At 44.9% G+C, this 17,527-nt stretch overlaps 1 protein-coding gene and 1 pseudogene across 1 annotated transcript in view; one reads left to right on the top strand and one right to left on the bottom strand.

Moving 5' to 3' along the window:
* LOC106507314 overlaps positions 1-8,903 on the top strand; it is a 58,589-nt gene extending 49,686 nt beyond the window's left edge. The window contains exons 4-6 of the mRNA XM_013987544.2: positions 7,185-7,278; positions 7,816-8,118; positions 8,458-8,903. Coding sequence (XP_013842998.2) covers positions 7,185-7,278; positions 7,816-8,118; positions 8,458-8,807 — 747 coding nt within the window. The 3' untranslated portion in view covers positions 8,808-8,903. The remainder of the gene's footprint in view (positions 1-7,184; positions 7,279-7,815; positions 8,119-8,457) is intronic.
* LOC100620596 lies at positions 11,424-13,295 on the bottom strand (annotated as a pseudogene).

Genomic DNA, 17,527 nt, shown 5'->3' with positions numbered 1-17,527 from the left:
CAAACTGAACAAATAGAAAACATTGAGCAAGAAGATAGACTTTAATCCAACCATATCAATAATCACTTTAATGTGAATGGCTTAAACATTCCAGTTAAAGACAGAGATTGTCAGATTGGGAAAAGAAAGCAAGACCCAACTAAATGTGGTCTACAAGAAACACAATTTAGGATTTCTCTTGTGGTGCAGCAGGTTAAGGGTCCAGCACTGTCACTGCTGTGGCTTGGGTTCAGCCCGTGGCCCAGGAACTTCCACATGCCTCAAGTGCAGCAAACAAAACAAAACAAAGGAACAACACCTCCACCCCAAAAAAACATACTTTAAATAAAAAGACAAAGTTTAAAACAGTAGTTATAAAGGGGAAGTAGGGTAATTTGAACAGGACACAGGAATCAACAATACCAGGGGGTCCTGGTTCCCCTCTCTTGGCTGATGGGAAGTCTTATACTGAAACTGCAGGCTGGATACTCTCTTCCATTGTACCCATGCACCCAGAGATCTCCAGAGACAACTTGCTGCCTTTAGATTTCATGAAGCATCTGAGGAGTCAGGACTGAAGTGAAGTGATGATGCTCTGCCCCAGGCTTGGACTTTGATAACCGGGAGGCCAGGGACACCCACCTCTTTCCCACCTTTTCCTCAGGGACCTGCAGGAGGCACCAGCGAGACAGCAGTGAGATCTATGGGCTGGCGTGTCTGCAATGAGGGAGGGAAGGCTGCCTCAGGTGGGAGGGTAGGGCTCCCACTAAGCCCACAGAGGATCATTGTGGGTGGTTCTGAGCTGTCACTGTTACCTACACTCAACCTCATCAGAATAAAAGAGACATCAATTCCCAGTTTCTTCCTCTCTCTGCTCCAATCTCTTTTTCCCTGACCCCGAGTCTCCTTTAAAATGTAGTTTTTCTCATGTCATTCAAGAATCTGCAGTGACTCTCTACACATAAAACGCTGCCAAGTTATTTCCATGGCACATCAGAAACATTCACTGGCCCATCCAGTCAGCCAGAGTACAGGACTTTTTCCCATGGAAAACCTAATACATTCAAGAAGTTCAAGTAGTTTTGCCTGTAATAGAATGCCCCTCCTATTTCTAATATTCAGCTGAGAAACTTTAATATTTTTACAAAGAAAATGTTTTTAACTCAAATAACTGTTACAGTTTTACTGAAAATGTTTTATACTGAAATATAGAAACAATTTCCCTGACATTTTCCTTAAGCTTGAAAGCTGAACACAGCATTTCCTCATATATCCTCATATATCCTTAAGACATAGCCCTAAAAACCTTTAAAACATTGTCAAATCCACCTACCCCTCCAGAGTAAGTTATTCCCTAGCCCTCTTCTCAATCTGCAGGGATTCTCATAAAGCTCTTCAGTTTCTCAAGGAAGGGAAGAGAAAGAGAAGAAAGGAAGGAGGAAGGAGGGAAGGAAAGAGAAAGACAGAGAGGGAGGGAGCGAGGAAGGAAGAAGGAAAACTCCTGGCCTGGTGTTCCCAGTGTGGCTCAGTAGGTTAAGAACCCAACATAGTGTCGATGAGGATTCAGGTTTGATCTCTGGCCTCCATCAGTGGGTTAAATATCCGGCATTGCCACAAGCTGTGGCACAGGTCAGAGATGTGGCTCAGATCCAGCGTGGCTGTGGTGTTGGCTCCAGCTGCGACTCCAATTCCACCCCTAGCCTGGGAACTTCCAGTGCCGCAGGTGGGGCCATAGAAACAAAAAGAGGAGTTACCATTGTGGTGCAGTGGAAAGGAATCCAACTAGGAACGATGAGGTTGTGGGTTCGATCCCTGGCCTTGTTCAGTGGGTTAAGGATCCGGCGTTGCCGTGAGCTCTGGTGTGGGTCACAGACGTGGCTCGGATCTGGCCTTGCTGTGACTCTGGTGTAGGCCAGTGGCTACTGCTCTGATTGGACCTCTAGCCTGGCAACCTCTATATGCCATGGATGCAGCCCTAAAAAGACAAAAAAAAAAAAAAAAAAAGAAAGAAAAAGAAAACCCTGGCCACTTGGACCCTCCTAAAGCCTGACACTCTCAGTGTTTATTTCTCATTAGGACCTTTAGAACTACTGATGCTCAGGCCTCACCCTGGATCATTATAAGATCACCTCTGCAAAAGGCCCTCGTCAGAATATTAGAACCTCTCCAGGTAGTTCTGATCTGTACCCCAGGTGTGACTCACAGTTGCCAAAGCCTCCACCTCCGCAACACACAATGAGGTGGGGAAAGACCCAGGAGACACGCCCATCTCCCCCACTCACCCTGACCCTGGCACCAGGGGCAGCTCATGGCAAAGCTTCTGCTGTCCCTCAAAGGCAGTAGATCTCATGTGAGGATCACCCAGGGAGCTTGTCATAAAGCCCTGAGTCCCCATCCCACCTCAATGACATCTGAACCCCGGGGTTGGCCTTTGAAATGCCTTCCGGCTGATCCCCTGTAGAATCTGGACTGGGAAGGTGTTCTACAGCTGAATCCACTTGCAGATAGGACTCCTGGTTTCACTGACCTTAGAGACCCATGGGAAAGCTAGACTTGACCCAGGAGTTACAGGACTTAGGCTAAGTGTGAATGGAGTTTGAGGACTGGAAACGGGTGGCACCTGTGAGGGGTGTCACCGTCTGAGAAGACCTAACAGACCTCTGCGAGGACTGCGAACCAGCTTAATGAACAGCTTTGGGGTCGGGAGAGGTCGTGAGAGAGGAGCATCTAATGGAAGGAGCAAAGAAAGACCCCAAAGCAGGCACAACATTGTAAATCAACTCTAATTAAAAAAAAAAAAAAAAAAAGACCCCATGGAAGTTCCCGTCGTGGCGCAGTGGTTAACTAATCCGACTAGGACCCATGAGGTTTCGGGTTCGATCCCTGGCCTTACTCAGTGGGTTAAGGATCCGGCATTGCCGTGAGCTGTGGTGTAGGTCACAGATGCGGCTCGGATCCTGTGTTGCTGTGGCTCTGGCGTAGGCTGGCCGCTACAGCTCTGATTCGACCCCTAGCCTGAGAACCTCTATGTGCCTCGGGAGCAGCCCTAGAAAAGGCAAAAAGATAAAGACCCCAAAGAAAATTTGCACCCCCTGTATTACCAAGGACCCCATGAAAATGCTGTGGCTGTTTTCTGTGGGAGTAACCCTTAATGCCTGGGCTATTGTAGATCCAATTTGGGGAAAAAAAACAATTAATTTCATATATATTTAGATGTTGGGTCTGAGGCATTCTAGTGAAGCAGATACCGGGTGAGGGAAAAAAGGAAATCAGGACTTGGTCTTTATGACAAGAGGGGCAGTGGCCCCCACCACGTGATCTCCATGGAGCATCCCCAGGACCTGGCTGGGAGCCCTGCACCCTGGAATCCCTGGTACCACCCCTCCATGGTGTCCTAACACGTGTTTCTGGCTTGCTCCCAGAATCAGAGATGTGCATTTGTAGAGATGGGACAACTTATTTTGCAGTTTGGGTGATGGGGCCTAGAATCCTAAAAATCACTGCCCTAGTTGAGGTCAGGCACACCCTCTCCCAATTATCCAATCAAACACTAGTTTACATACAGCTGAAGGGATCTGGCTGATGTAATCAGCGAATCAAAAGGATGATGTACTTGTTTAATCTGATTCAATCACTTAAAAGAGTTAAGTCCCCACTCCCCCTGTTTTGTTTTGTTTTTTGTCTTTTTGCTATTTCTTGGGCCGCTCCTGCGGCATATGGAGGTTCCCAGGCTAGGGGTCTAATCAGATCTGTAGCTGCCGGCCTACGCCAGAGTCACAGCAACGCGGGATCCGAGCCATGTCTGCAACCTACACCACAGCTCACGGCAATGCCGGATTCTTAACCCACTGAGTAAGGCCAGGGATCGAACCTGCAACTTCATGGTTCCTAGTCGGATTCGTTAACCACTGCGCCACGACGGGAATTCCCTCCCCTCCTCCTGTTTAGTGGAAGATGAGTAACAGAGTAGGGCACCTTGGGCCTTCCCGGGACAGAAGCCTCCCCCTTATCCTCTGCTTTAGCTCCTTTCTGAAGTACCTAGATAATAGTATCTCATGTGCATTTCTGGAGTTGTTTTATCATTGCTAAAACCCCCACCAAGTGGTTAACGAATCCGACTAGGAACCACGAGGTTGCGGGTTCGATCCCTGGCCTTGCTCAGTGGGTTAAAGATCCGGCGTTGCCGTGAGCTGTGGTGTAGGTTGCAGACACGGCTCGGATCCCGCGTTGCTGTGGCTCTGGCGTAGGCTGGTGGCTACAGCTCCAATTCAACCCCTAGCCTGGGAACCTCCATATGCCGCGGGAGCGGCCCAAGAAATAGCAACAACAACAACAAAAAGACAAAAGACAAAAGACAAAAAAAAAAAAAAAAAAAGATGGTACCACTCAGTGTATATGCACTCCCCTGTCTTGTCATGATACAAACACCATAAATCTGAAGCAATGGGTAAATTCGTGGATGATTCTTATATAGTTTCCAAGATTCAAAATTAATTCTCAGTAAGGTCCATAGTAGCCTAGACTACATCTGAGATGCTAAGGGCAAAAAATCCCAGGCATTCTTGATGACAATCTATCCTAAGCACCTTCCTTCTCTTCCATCCTTAGTTGCTCCATTTATAAGCCCCCAACCCCCCATGCCCCTCCTTCAGCATAAACAGGTTTCTAAAAATTTTTCTCTTATAAAGAGAAAAGCTCTGGTCTCCCCTTCCCCTCCCCTCCCTAAACTAAGTCTTTCATGGAGGCTCCTTGTATCCCTCTCTATAACCCATGACCACCCCACCAGCAGAAGCCCCTAACCCTCCACTGAATCCACCCTCTGCTTGATACACATAGTCCCTGGGCCAAATCCAAAGGGCTCCCCTGACCCCCTAGTTCTAACTCATGGAGGGGAGGGTGATACATTTGTAGAAGTCACAACCTCTCACTTTGCCTTTGAGGACATGAGACCGAGAGATCCTTGGAGTTAATAGTGGAGTCAATTCAGTATTAGTCTCTAGTTAATCCTATCCCTGTTATCCAATCAAACTGTATTCCAGGTGCTGCATTAAAGGGGTTTTGCAGTTGTAATAAAAGTTGTAAATTAGTTTATCTTTGGTTAATCCAAAGGGAGTATGTTGGGTGGGTCTGACTCGATCACACTCAGGATATTTAATAGCTGCCAGGACCTCCAAGGGCTTCAGAGACTGCCAGAAGCAGAGAGGAGCAGACACATTTCAGGAGACCCCCAATCTGAAGATCTGAATTTCAGCAAGTCCATTCCAGCAAGGGTGAGAAAGTGCCAGCTCTCTTCAGCCCTCGGATTAGGCCCTGTTGGTGCAGAGAAAACTCGAGAATAAAAATGGAGGTAAATTGGAGGGAAGCAGTTTCCTGTGTGTTTGTGGAAGTGTTTGGGTTGTCTTTTATTTTATTTTATAAGTACCTTAAAAGGTATGCTTGGGGGTTCCCATTGTGGCTCAGCGGAAATGAACCACTTCCTATCCATGAAGTGGTTCAATCATGGCCTGGCTCAGTGGTCAGGGACTTCGAGTTGTGCTGTGACTGTGGCTGTGGTTGGCAGCTACAGCTCCGACTGGACACCTAGCCTGGAAACCTCTATATGCCGAGGGTACAGCCCTAAAAAGCAAAAAAAAAAAAGATGCCTGATTTCTTCTCTGTTCTTTGCAAATACTCATTTAATCCTCAGAGCAAGCCTGCTGGAAGGTGTTATGACTATAGTCATTTCACAGAGAGGGCACAGAGGCACAGCTCAGTCCACAGTATTTCGTTCATCTCTAGCCATTAGGCTGTTTGTATCTTCCTATTATCTCCTTATGTGCGTACTTCCTCTCCATGGCTTGACCACTTCTGGTGGCTGCTTTAAAGTCCTTCTCTAAGAATTCTACTGTCTGCATGATTTCTGGGGTCAATGGATCGATGTTCTGCCAGTGACGAACTGTCTTTGTTTTGCTGCATGCTGGGTAATTCTAGGTAGGAGATGAGCACTGTGCATTTTTTGGTGCTGGATATTCTGTGTTCCTTTAACCAGCTGGCTCTGTTCTGGCGCAGAGAAGGTCCTCAGAAACAGTTTAACTGAGCCTTTTGAGGATTGTTTTGAATCCTTGTTAGCCGGGGCCGGAAGCGGCTCCAGTCTGGATAATTTGGCCCCACTACTGAGGCAATACCCTTTCTGAGCACTCTATATATGAATCCCCTTGGATAAGGATTTTTTGGTTTTGTTTTTGTTTTTTCCACTCTGGCTGCAGGGGGAAAAGATTCTTCTTTGCCTGAGTGACCCCAGGGATTTCCCAGCCTGTTCCCTTCCAGTGGCTTTTACCCAGTCCAGGAAGTTCCTGCCCACTCATGGGCTCATCTGCCCTTGGACAGGGGACCTCCCTACCTCCCTGTAAGTCTTTAGAGTTCCCTCATCTCTCTGTTTCCTGTGCAGCTTCCTTGTCCTGTCCTTGTCATTGTAATAGGTGATATCCAGCAGCCTCACTCCTCCAAAATCTCAGCCTGGTCACCCAGGCTCTGTTTGGATCCCTTCCCTTGCTCTAAGGTCTGGACACCCTGGGGCACTCTGCTGTGGCCCTTGTAGATCCCCCTTCACTTGGGTTTTGCTTTCAAACCACTGTCCTGTCTTGCTGTTGTCCCTTGTCTGAAAACCTTTGGTTCAGTAGTTCCTCCAGCTCTCTCCTGGTTCAAGGCAAGAGAGAAAAAGAGAGCACACTGCCTGGGTTTGAAATAACTCCTTGGGGGAATTCCCGTCGTGGCGCAGTGGAAATAATCCGACTAGGAAACAGGTTTCAGGTTTCGATCCCTGGCCTTGCTCAGTGGGTTAGGGATCTGGCATTACCGTGAGCTGTGGTGTAGGTTGCAGACGTGGCTCAGATCCCGCGTTGTTGTGGTTGTGGTGTAGGCCCGCAGCTGTAGCTCCAGACTGGACCCCTAGCCTGGGAACCTCCATATGCCTCGGGTGTGGCCCTAAAAAGACAAAGACAAAAAAAGAAAAGAAATGACTCCTTGGTTAACAGCTTGCAACTGATGTTCTCTATCATTGTGGAATATGTTTTCTAGATCTGCTCTTAAGATTTAAGATGGTTTGATTTTTATTTTCAATGTTGTGATTGGCTACTTTTTAAGCAATCACAGGTAAGTGGGTAAGAATGACTTACTATGTCAGTAGTCATCTTTTTCTCTCTTTTTTTTTTTTTTTTTTCCATTAGGAAGTGGCATCTCAGACTGAAATTGCTATCCACCCTGAGGAACTGGAGAAGGGAAAAGAAACCCAGGGAGCAGAAAATCCCTCAGGTGCCTCAGGTTCGGTGCTCTCAGTCATGTTTAAATAGAGGAAACTTTCTATCTATTCTGCTTCCTGCATCTTCCCCAGTCTGACCTGCTCATCTCAGACCCCAGATGGGGGCAGTCCCAATGAGGGTCCTGGGAGCTCTCTATCCCCTGTTCCGGCCCCCAGCCCTGGGACCCAAAGCAGTAAAAGGCCCCATTGGGGGAGGGGGTGGGAAGGAAGTGAGCCCCTCTTCAAGACAGCCCCTCCCAGGCAGTAAATGAACCATTAAAGCCCTGTCAATGTTCTCTGAAATAACTTATGCAACTGGAACAGCGTCAAGCCCTCCAGTGCTTCCAGACCCATTCAGTGACTAAATGACTTTGGCATTAGGACTCAGGTTGGTGATGAATGCCTCAACTTCTTGTAAGGTTCTGTCACCTCCTGTAAACTGGAAAAAGTCATGTTTGGACCTGTCAGTGCCAAGGGAGGGTCTCTGAGAAACCCCTCAAGTATGCAGGTAAGTTGTGCCAAAGCACACTTACATGCATTTACATTCCTCTCGTTTCCAGACCAGTGTTTTAAACCTTGGAGTGACTATGAGATCAGGAGTTTCCTACAAGAATGGGAATTGCTTGAATGTGAGAAGTTGAGGAGGAATTATCACATGGCATCAAGAATAATTGCCAGGCATCTCAAGCAAAGAGGCATTAATAAAGGCAGGAGAAAGTGTCTCCAGATGCTCATAAACATGCATGACTTATACTGGACCATTCATGAAGCCAACCAGAGACCAAGGCATGAACCCTTGCCATGTCCTTTTGGAGAGACCCTTCACAGGATCCTGGGGCACAGAGAAGAGGACAAAAACTCAGGTTTGTCTCTTAATATGCATCTTCCATGGTTCTTGAGTGAGTGGCATCAGCTAGCCCAGACACTGCACTGTCTCCTGAGCAGCCAGCATGATGGGACTGGTCCCTGGCTACAGGTTCTCCCTGCACACAGCACAAAGGACTCAATGCTCTGAACACTCACCTACCTGTCCTTCTCTCCTCTCTGTCCTCAAAGCAGTGACTTTGAGGGACTTTGCTCATGGCCTGGTTTCAAATAGACATGGACCCCTGGGGCAGACTAGGCAACAAAGATTCAGAAGGAGGGTTGGTGATGTCCTTGTGATGTTTCTCATGTGTATCTCTCATGTTCCCCCTGTGCAGAAGAGGCCAACTTCCTACCTCCCGAGTACCAGCGCCCCACCTATGAGGAGATGCTCTGGGCTCCTGCACATGTGGTCTACGTAGAGCATCCTCAGGTACCCAGATGGGAGCCTTGGCACATGAACCTTCCACAGCCTTGGCACATGAACCTTCCACAGCCTTGGCACATGAACCTTCCACAGTCAAGTCCATGGCTGTTTCCTGCCTATCTCCCTCCAAACCTCAGCCCCCAGCCACAGTGGTCAACCTTCTCTGCCACTGAATCAGTTGGTGCCCCTGAATCAGTTGGTGCCCCTGAATCAGTTGGTGCCATTGGATCGGTTGGAGAACAACTAAATCCCGTTAGTTAGAACAGAGGAGATAGTTAGAACCTGACTTCTTTCTTCCCAGCCTAATGTAATGAAAAAATTTCTGGTGCAGAAATTAACATTGTAAGTCAAATATACATCAATTAAAAATAAAAATAAATTTAAATATCAAAGCTGGTGTCTCTTAAACTGGGAGATAGTTTTAGTTTTTGCATATATAGATTTTGCAGGGCAAAATCACGGGTGTATGTGGAATTTATCTCCCCAGAGTTCCTTAGTAGCTCAGCAGGTTAAGGATCGGGCATTGTCTGTGGCTCTGGTTACTGCAGCAGTGAGGGTTTGATTCCTGGCCCGGGAAGTTCCACTGGTGCAGCCAAAAAAAATTTTATCTCCCCACATTTCTTGGTATTCTTTTTTTAAAAAAATAAGGAAACAATGCAGTTTCACATGTTGGTGGAATTTACCTGTGAGATGCAAGAAAGGATCAACAGACACAAATCGCTAAGTATGATAACACCACATTAACAGAAGGAAAGATAAAAATCATGATTATCTCAATAGATCCAGAAAATGCATTTGACAAAATATAACATCCTTTCATGACAATCTCAATAAACTGGGTATAGAGAAAACACCTCAACATAATAAAGTCCATTAAGTGAAGGCTACAGCTAATACCATACTCAACAGTGAAAGGTTTCCTTCTAAAATTAGGAGCAAGACCAGAGTTCAACTTTCACCACTCCTATTCAACACAGTAGTAGAAATCATAGCCAGAAAAATCAGACAAGAAAAAAGCCATCTAAATCAGAAAGGAGAAGTAAAATTGTTTGTAGAATATGCGACCTTGCATATATATGCAAAATCCTAAAGATTCAACAACTGTTGGAACTGGAGCTCCAGTGGTAACAAACCAGACTAGTACCCATGAGGACTGGGTTCAATCCCTGGCCTCTCAGATCTGGCATTGCTGTGGCTGTGGTATAGGCTGGCAGCTGCAGCTCCAATTCCACCCCTAGCCTGGGAACCAAGAATCTCTTTCATAATAGCATTCAAAACAGTACCTAGGGAGAGTTCCTGTCGTGGCTCAGCAGTTAACGAACCTGACTAGCATCCGTGGCCTCGCTCAGTGGGTTAAGGATCCGCTCAGTGGGTTAAGGATCTGGCGTTACCGTGAGCGGTGGTATAGGTAGCAGACGCAGCTTGGATCCTGCGTTGCTGTGGCTGTGGTGTAGGCTGGTGGCTACAGCTCCGATTGGATCCCTAGCCTGGGAACTTCCATATGCCGCAGGTGTGGCCCTAAGGAGACAAAAAAAAAAAAAAGAAGAAGCAAAACAAAACAAAACAGTACCTAGGAATAAAGTTAGCCAAAGAAGTGAAAGGTCTGTACAATGAAAACTATAAGATTTTGGTTAAAGGAACTGGACACAAACAAATACAAAGATACCGGTGTTCATGACCAGAAGAAAATATTGTTAAAATATTCATAACACCCAAAGCCATCTATGGATTTAATGCAACCTTAATCAAAATCCTAATGTGGAGTTCCCATCGTGATGCAGTGGTTAACATATCCGACTAGGAACCATGAGGTTGCGGGTTCGGTCCCTGCCCTTGCTCAGTGGGTTAACGATCGGGCGTTGCGGTGAGCTGTGGTGTAGGTTGCAGATGCGGCTCAGATCCCGCGTTGCTGTGGCTCTGGCATAGGCCAGTGGCTACAGCTCCGATTCCACCCCTAGCCTGGGAACCTCCATATGCCGCGGGAGCGGCCCAAGAAATAGCAAAAAGACAAAAAAAAAAAAAAAAAAAAAAATTCCAATGGTATTTTTTTCACAGGAAACCCCCCACAATGTTACAATTTATATGGGACCAGAATATACTCCTAATAGCCAAAGCATCTTGAGGGTTAAGAACAAAGCTGGAGGCATCACACTTCCTAACTTCAAACTGTATGACAAAGTTAGAGTAATGAAAACAGTACCATATAGCATAAAAATAGAAACACACTAATGGAACAGAAGAGAGAGCCCAGAAATAACTACCACCACCCCATACATGGTCAACTAATATTTAACGAAGAAGACAAGAATAGTCAAAGGGGAAGGGATATTCTCTTCAACAAATGATATAGGGAAAACTCTGTAACCACAGGCAGAAACATGAAATGGGAACTCTACCTTACCCCACTCACAAAACTTAACTCATTATGAATTAGTGACTTACACTTACTTACCTAATACTGTAAACCTCTGAGAAGAAAACAAAGAAGCTAATTGAGATTAATCTGGGCAATGTTTTTTTGGTTTTTGGTTTTTGAGGGGTTTGTTTTGTTTTGTTTTTTTGCTTCTTAGGGCTGCACCTGCTGCGCATGGAAGTTCCCAGGCTAGGGGTTGAATCAGAGATGCAGCTGCCCGCCCACACCACAGCCACAGCAACAGGGGATCTGAACCACATCTGTGACCCACACTACAGCTCATGGTAATGCTGGATCCTTAACCCACTGAAGTGAGGCCAGGGATCAAACCCGCATCCCCATGGATACTAACTGGGTTCGTTACCACTGAGTCATGACAGGAACTCCCAGGGAAATGGTTTTTTGAAAAGGTCGCCCAAAGCACAAACAACGAGAGCAAAAATAAACAAGTTGGAATATTTCTCTTTTTTTTTTCATTCTGTATTTTATTACTGAAACAACGTCATCCTACCCACCCCACCCCACAATAAAAATCTCACCCAGATCTCCCATCCTTTCTCCTCACCCCCACGCCCCACCCTGCACAAATGCTCCTGGATTCTCTGCCCACTGCCCCATTTTGGAGTGTGTCCATTTCCATTGCATAGCCATGTGGAAAACACCTAGGGCCTTTGTGGAGGAAATGGAGGAGGGGGGAGAAGGAGCCCCAGGAGAGGTTTATTTGAGGGCCTTGGCCACTTGCTCTTAGGCCAGCTCGATCTCCTCATTGTCTGGACAGGTGGAGGCAAACTTTTCCCGAGCATAGGCACTGCGCAGGTATCGCACTCCACGAAACGCATCCGGAATGGAGAATCCCTGGTACTTCTTACAGACCACTTGTACTATGTGGAGCTTTGGCAACAGGTTGCAGTCAGCCAGAGTGAGCTCATTGCCATCCAGAAACTTCCTCTGAGAGATTCCCTCATCCTCAGCACTGGTCTCATCCACTTCTTCTGGGAGAGGGGATGTCAAGTAATTGTCTAAGACTTTCAGGGCTTTCAGGAGTCCCTTCTCCAGGTTGTCATTGAGAGCTGGGTTTGAATTCTTAATGTAGGCAGAAAATTTAGCAAATATTAGCCCAGCTGTGTTGGATTCAGGGTTCAGAGCTGCCAGCTTGGGGTACCTGGGAGGGCATAGCACTGCCTCCAGAAATTCCTCAGTCTTGTTGGTATCTGTGTGCACTTCAGTGCTGTACAGCAGAAAAGGGAGCTGTCCCCCTGGGCATAGCTTCTGTACCATCTCAGTCCCCTGGGCATAGCTTCTGTACCATCTCAGTCCACAGTGGTGACACTGAAGGTGACTCCCTTGAGCCAGAGCACCATGAACAGTCTCTGGGAGAAGGGGCAGTTTCTGATCTTGGCCCCATCACTGCCAGCCTTTACGAACAATTCGACCTGAGGTTGTTCTTCAACCATGGTTGCGACCAAGAGCCAAGTTGGAATATTTCAAACTAAAAAGCTTCTACAGAGCAAATGAAATGAAAAAAATGAAACGGCAGCATATGGAATAGAGGAAAATATTTGTAAACCATGTATAGATGCTCCTCGACTAATGATGGGATTAGACCCTGATAAATCCATCATAAATTGAAATTATAAGTCAAAATGCATTTAATATCCTGAACGTACTGAGCATAATAGCATAGCCTCACCTACCCTCACCATGCTCACAGTATAATGTAGAGTATCGGTTATTTACCTCCGGACTGGTGACTGACTTGGGAGTTGCAGCTCACTACTGCTGCCCAGCATCCTGAGAGAGAATTGTGCCTCATATTATTTGCCCAGGAACAGATCAAAATTCAAAATTTGAAGTACAGTTTCTACTAAATGTGTTTCGTTTTCATATCACTGTCAGGTCAAAAAACTAAGCTGAACTGTTATTAATGCAGGGACCATCCGTATGGGTCAAGGGGATAATACCCCAAATTACAGTGGCATATTCTTCAGTCATGAGAAAGAAGGAAATCCTGCCATTTGTGACAACATAGATGGACAATGAGGGCATTCTACCGAATCTAAGTAGTCAGACAGTGATATGATATCACTTGTATGTGGAATCTAAAAAAAAAGCCAAACTCGTAGAAACAGAGAGCAGAATGGTTCTTCCCAGGGGCTGGTGGGTGGCTGGGTGAGCTGGGAGATGCTGTTTAAGGGTACAAACTTGAAACTAGAAAATGAACAAATTCTGGAAATCTAATACACAGAACAGTGACTACAGTCAACAACATTGCACTATAAACTTCAAAGTTGCTACAAGTCTAGATCTTAATTATTCTCACAACCAGAAAAAAAAAAAGATTGTGTGACGTGATGGAGGAATTCACTAATGCCACAGTGATGAAAGAAATCGAAGATGACACAAAGAGATGGAAACATACACTGTGATCTCAGATTGGAAGAATTAATATTATTAAAATGACCATATTACCCAATGAAATCTACAGATTCAATGCAATCCCTATCAAAATACCAATGGCATTTTCACAGAACTAGAAAAAAAAATTTGTATGGAAACACAAAAGACCCCAAATAACCAAAGCAATCTTGAGAAAGAAGATTGGAGTTGGAGGAATCAGGCTCCCTGACTTCAGACAGTACTACAAAGCAATAGGCATCAAAATGGTATGATAAAAAAAAAATAGAAAAAAAAAAGGAAAAAGAAGAAAAAAAAAAACAAAACAAAATGGTATGATACCTCCCCAAACAGATACATGGATCAATAGAACATGTTAGAAAGCCCAGAAATAAACCTATGCACTTATGATCAATTAATCTATAACAAAGGAATTCAGCAATCCCACTCCTGGACATATATCCAAAGAAAACTATAATTCCAATAGATACATGGACTCCTGTGTTCATTGAAGCACTATTCACAATAGCCAAGACATGGAAACAACATAAATATCTCACCAACAGATGAATGGATTAAGAAGATATGGTAGTATATACAATGCAAGGCTATTCTGTCATTAAAATAGAATGAAATAATGCCATTTTCAGCACCATGGATGCAACTAGAGATTACCATACTAAGTGAAGTAAGTCAGAAAGAGGAGGACAAATACCATATATCACTTACATGTGTAATCTAAATATGGCACATGAAGTTCCCACTGAGGCACAATGGGATTAACAACATCTCTGGAGTACCAAGATGCAGGTTTAATCCCTGGCCCAGGGTTAAGGATACCAGGTCACCACAGTGTTGCAACTGCAGCTCAGATATGATCCCTGTCCCAGGAACTCCATGTGCCTCAGGATGGTCAACAACAAAATACAAAAACAAGCAAACAAAAATATGGCACAAATGAACCTATCTACAAAACAGAAATAGACTCACAGATATGGAGAACAGACTCGTGGTTAGTGGATGGACTGGGAGTTTGGGGTTAACTATACAGTACATCCATTCTCTTGGGATAGACCATGATGAGAAGCATTTTTTAAAAGAATGTATATAGGAGTTCCTGTCGTGTTTCAGTGGTTAATGAATCTGACTAGGAGCCATGAGGTTGAGGGTTTGATCCCTGGCCTTGCTCAGTAGGTTAAGGATCCGGCATTGTCATGAGCTGTGGTGTAGGTTGCAGATGTGGCTCGGATCTGATGGTGTTGTTCTGGCGTAGGTCAACGGCTACAGCTCTGATTAGATCCCTAGCCTGGGAATCTCCATATGCCTCGGGTGTGGCCCTAAAAAGACAAAAAAAAAAAAAAAAGAATGTATATATGTGTATAACTGACTTACTTTGCTGTACAGTGGAAATTACCCCAACACTGTAATACTTTAGGAGTTCCTGTTGTAGCTCAGTGGGTTAAGAACCCAACTAACATCCATGAGGATGCTGGTTCAATTCATGGCCTTGCTCAGTGGGTTAAGGATCTGGTCGTGACACAGGCTGTGGCACAGGAGCAGACGTGGCTCAGATATAGTGTTCTTGTGGTTGTGACATAGGCTGGCATCTGAAGCTCCGTTTCAACCCCTAGCCTGGGAAGTTCCATATCCTGCAGGTGCGGTCCTTTAAAAAAACAAACAAACAAACAAAAAACTATAACTAAAAAAAAAGTAAAAAACTGAAAAAAGTAAAAAACTGAAAATAGAGAATAGAGGAATCCTCTTGTGGTGCAGTTCTCAAGCACCTAGTGTCACTGCAGTGGCAATGGGCTGCTGCCATGGTATCTCTCCACATGCTTGCGCATGGCCAAAAACAACACCAACACTAAAAATAGAGTTACCATATGATCCAGTGATCTCACTCCTTGGCATATAGTCAGTAAAGAAAAAACTCTAATTCAAAAAGATTCACGCACCCCAGTGTTCATTCCAGCAACATGGATGGACCTAGAGATTATCATGCTAGGTAAATCAGACAGAAAAGACAAAGATCTTATGATATTAGTTATATATGGAATCTTAAAAAATGATACAAAATGAACTAATTTTAAACAGAAATATACTCACAGACATAAGAAAACAAATTTATGGTTACCAACAGGGAAGTGAGGGAGGGATAAACTGGGAATTTGGGCTTAACATATACACACTACTATATATGAAATAGATATACAGAATCTTACTTGTGTACCACAGGGAACTATATTCAATATCTTGTAATAACCTATAATGGGAAAGAATATGAAATAAATATATATACATGCACTATTGCTGACAATGAGAAATGGTGCGGTCATTGTGGAAAATAATATGGTGGTTCTGCAAAAAATTTAAAATAGAATTACCAAATGATCCAATAACTCCACTTCTGGGTATATACATTCAAAAGAATTAAAAGCAAAGACTCAGAAATATTTGTACACCCATGTTCATAGCATCATTATTCATAACAGCTAAAACATGGAAACAATGCAAATACCCTTCAATGGATGAACGGAAGCAACATGTAATATAAACATGCAATGAAATATTAATCACCTTAAAAAGGGAAGAAAATTCTGCAATATGCTACAGCATGATTGAACCTTGTGGGCATTATGCTAAGTAAAAAAAGATCAGTGATGGAGTTCCCATTGTGGCTCAGTGGAAAATAATCTGACTAGTATCCACGAAGACTCAGGTCCAATCCCTGGCATAGTTCAGTGGGTTAAGGATCTGGTGTTGCCATGAGCTGTGGTGTAGGTCGCAGATATGGCTCAGATCTGGCATTGCTATGGTTATGGTGTAGGCTGGCAGCTACAGCGCACCCTCGACCCCTAGCCTGGGAACTTCCATATGCCGTGGGTGCAGCCCTAAAAAGACCAAAAAAAAAAAAAAAAATCAGTGACAAAAAGACAAATGCTGTATGATCCCACATATATGAAGTGCTTAGAGGAGTCAAAATCATAAGGAGTAGAGAGGTAGTTTCCAGGGGTGGGGGAGAGGAGTGAATGAGGGATCATTGTTTAATGGGGGATCATTGTTTAATGGGGATAGGGTTCCAGTTTTACAAGATGAAAATCGTTATGGAGATGGATGGTGGTAATAGTTACACAGTATTATGAATGTATTTAATAATGACCTTTACACTTAAAATGGTTAATTTTATAATATGTGTATTTTGCCACAACAATAACAAAAAAGAAATGGAGAAAAAAGGCCAAAAAAAAAAATTATTGAGGTATACCAAGCTGGGGACATAAGTGATACAAAGAAGGAAGTTCTGGGCTCCTATTTCTAATTAGCTGAATTGAAGAAACAAACATGAGAGTTGCAGTTTGCTGCAGGCACTGCAGTGAGAGCTACTGATGAGTCATTTCTAGTTGTGGTTTCCCATGTGTGAAGGGAACAGGACATGCACTGGTCATAAATTAAAGCTCAGCATCACCTGGGGCCTCTAGTGCCCTCTTGCTCTAGAAGCCGAACAGGCTGGCAGCACCCTCCCCAGGGACAGCCAGGAAATCAGGACTGGATCTGGGAATTCACCCTCCAGGGCCCAAGTTAGCAGAGACCAGGTCAGGGGCCCCTTTTCTGCAGCTGGAACTCCCCCAAAGGCACCCCCTCCGTTTCCCCACAGGCAACTTCCATCCAGCACTAATTAACCAATGGGGACAGTTCTTTGTGAGCCAATTAAAACCACTTAGGGAGAAAGTTTGACTTCAGCTCAGTGAAAGTTGAAGCAGAAACTCATCCTTCTTCCTGACAGTTCCCCAGGCACTGCTCTCCCTGGAGGCAGCAGGGGTTGCTCCGTGGCAGGGCCACTGCAGGTATTTTCAAAGTATATGGGACCACTTCCTTCTAACTTGTCCTTCAAGCATCTGTTCCAAGGCCATGCCAGCCAGGGAGCCTTCTAGAAGAGCCCAGCGTTGACTCTCATGAGCGTCTCTTCTTGCCATTCCCTGGATAATGCAGCCTCGTAGAGATTCTGACTGTCCTGCCTGGAATATCTTGTCTCTCCAGGTGTGAGGGCAGAAAGCTAAACCTCATGTGGACTTTATCTCTCACAGAGTCAACTGGCCTTCAGCAGACGACTTTGTTTCTTTTTTTTTTTTTTAGGGCTGCACCAGCAGTATATGGAGGTTCCCAGGCCAGGGGT

The sequence above is a fragment of the Sus scrofa genome, chromosome 2 (assembly GCF_000003025.6).
Source record: "Sus scrofa isolate TJ Tabasco breed Duroc chromosome 2, Sscrofa11.1, whole genome shotgun sequence".
Taxonomy (NCBI): Eukaryota; Metazoa; Chordata; class Mammalia; order Artiodactyla; family Suidae; genus Sus; species Sus scrofa.
The sequence above is the reverse complement of the archived record's forward strand: the minus strand, read 5'-3'. Positions and strand labels throughout refer to the sequence as shown.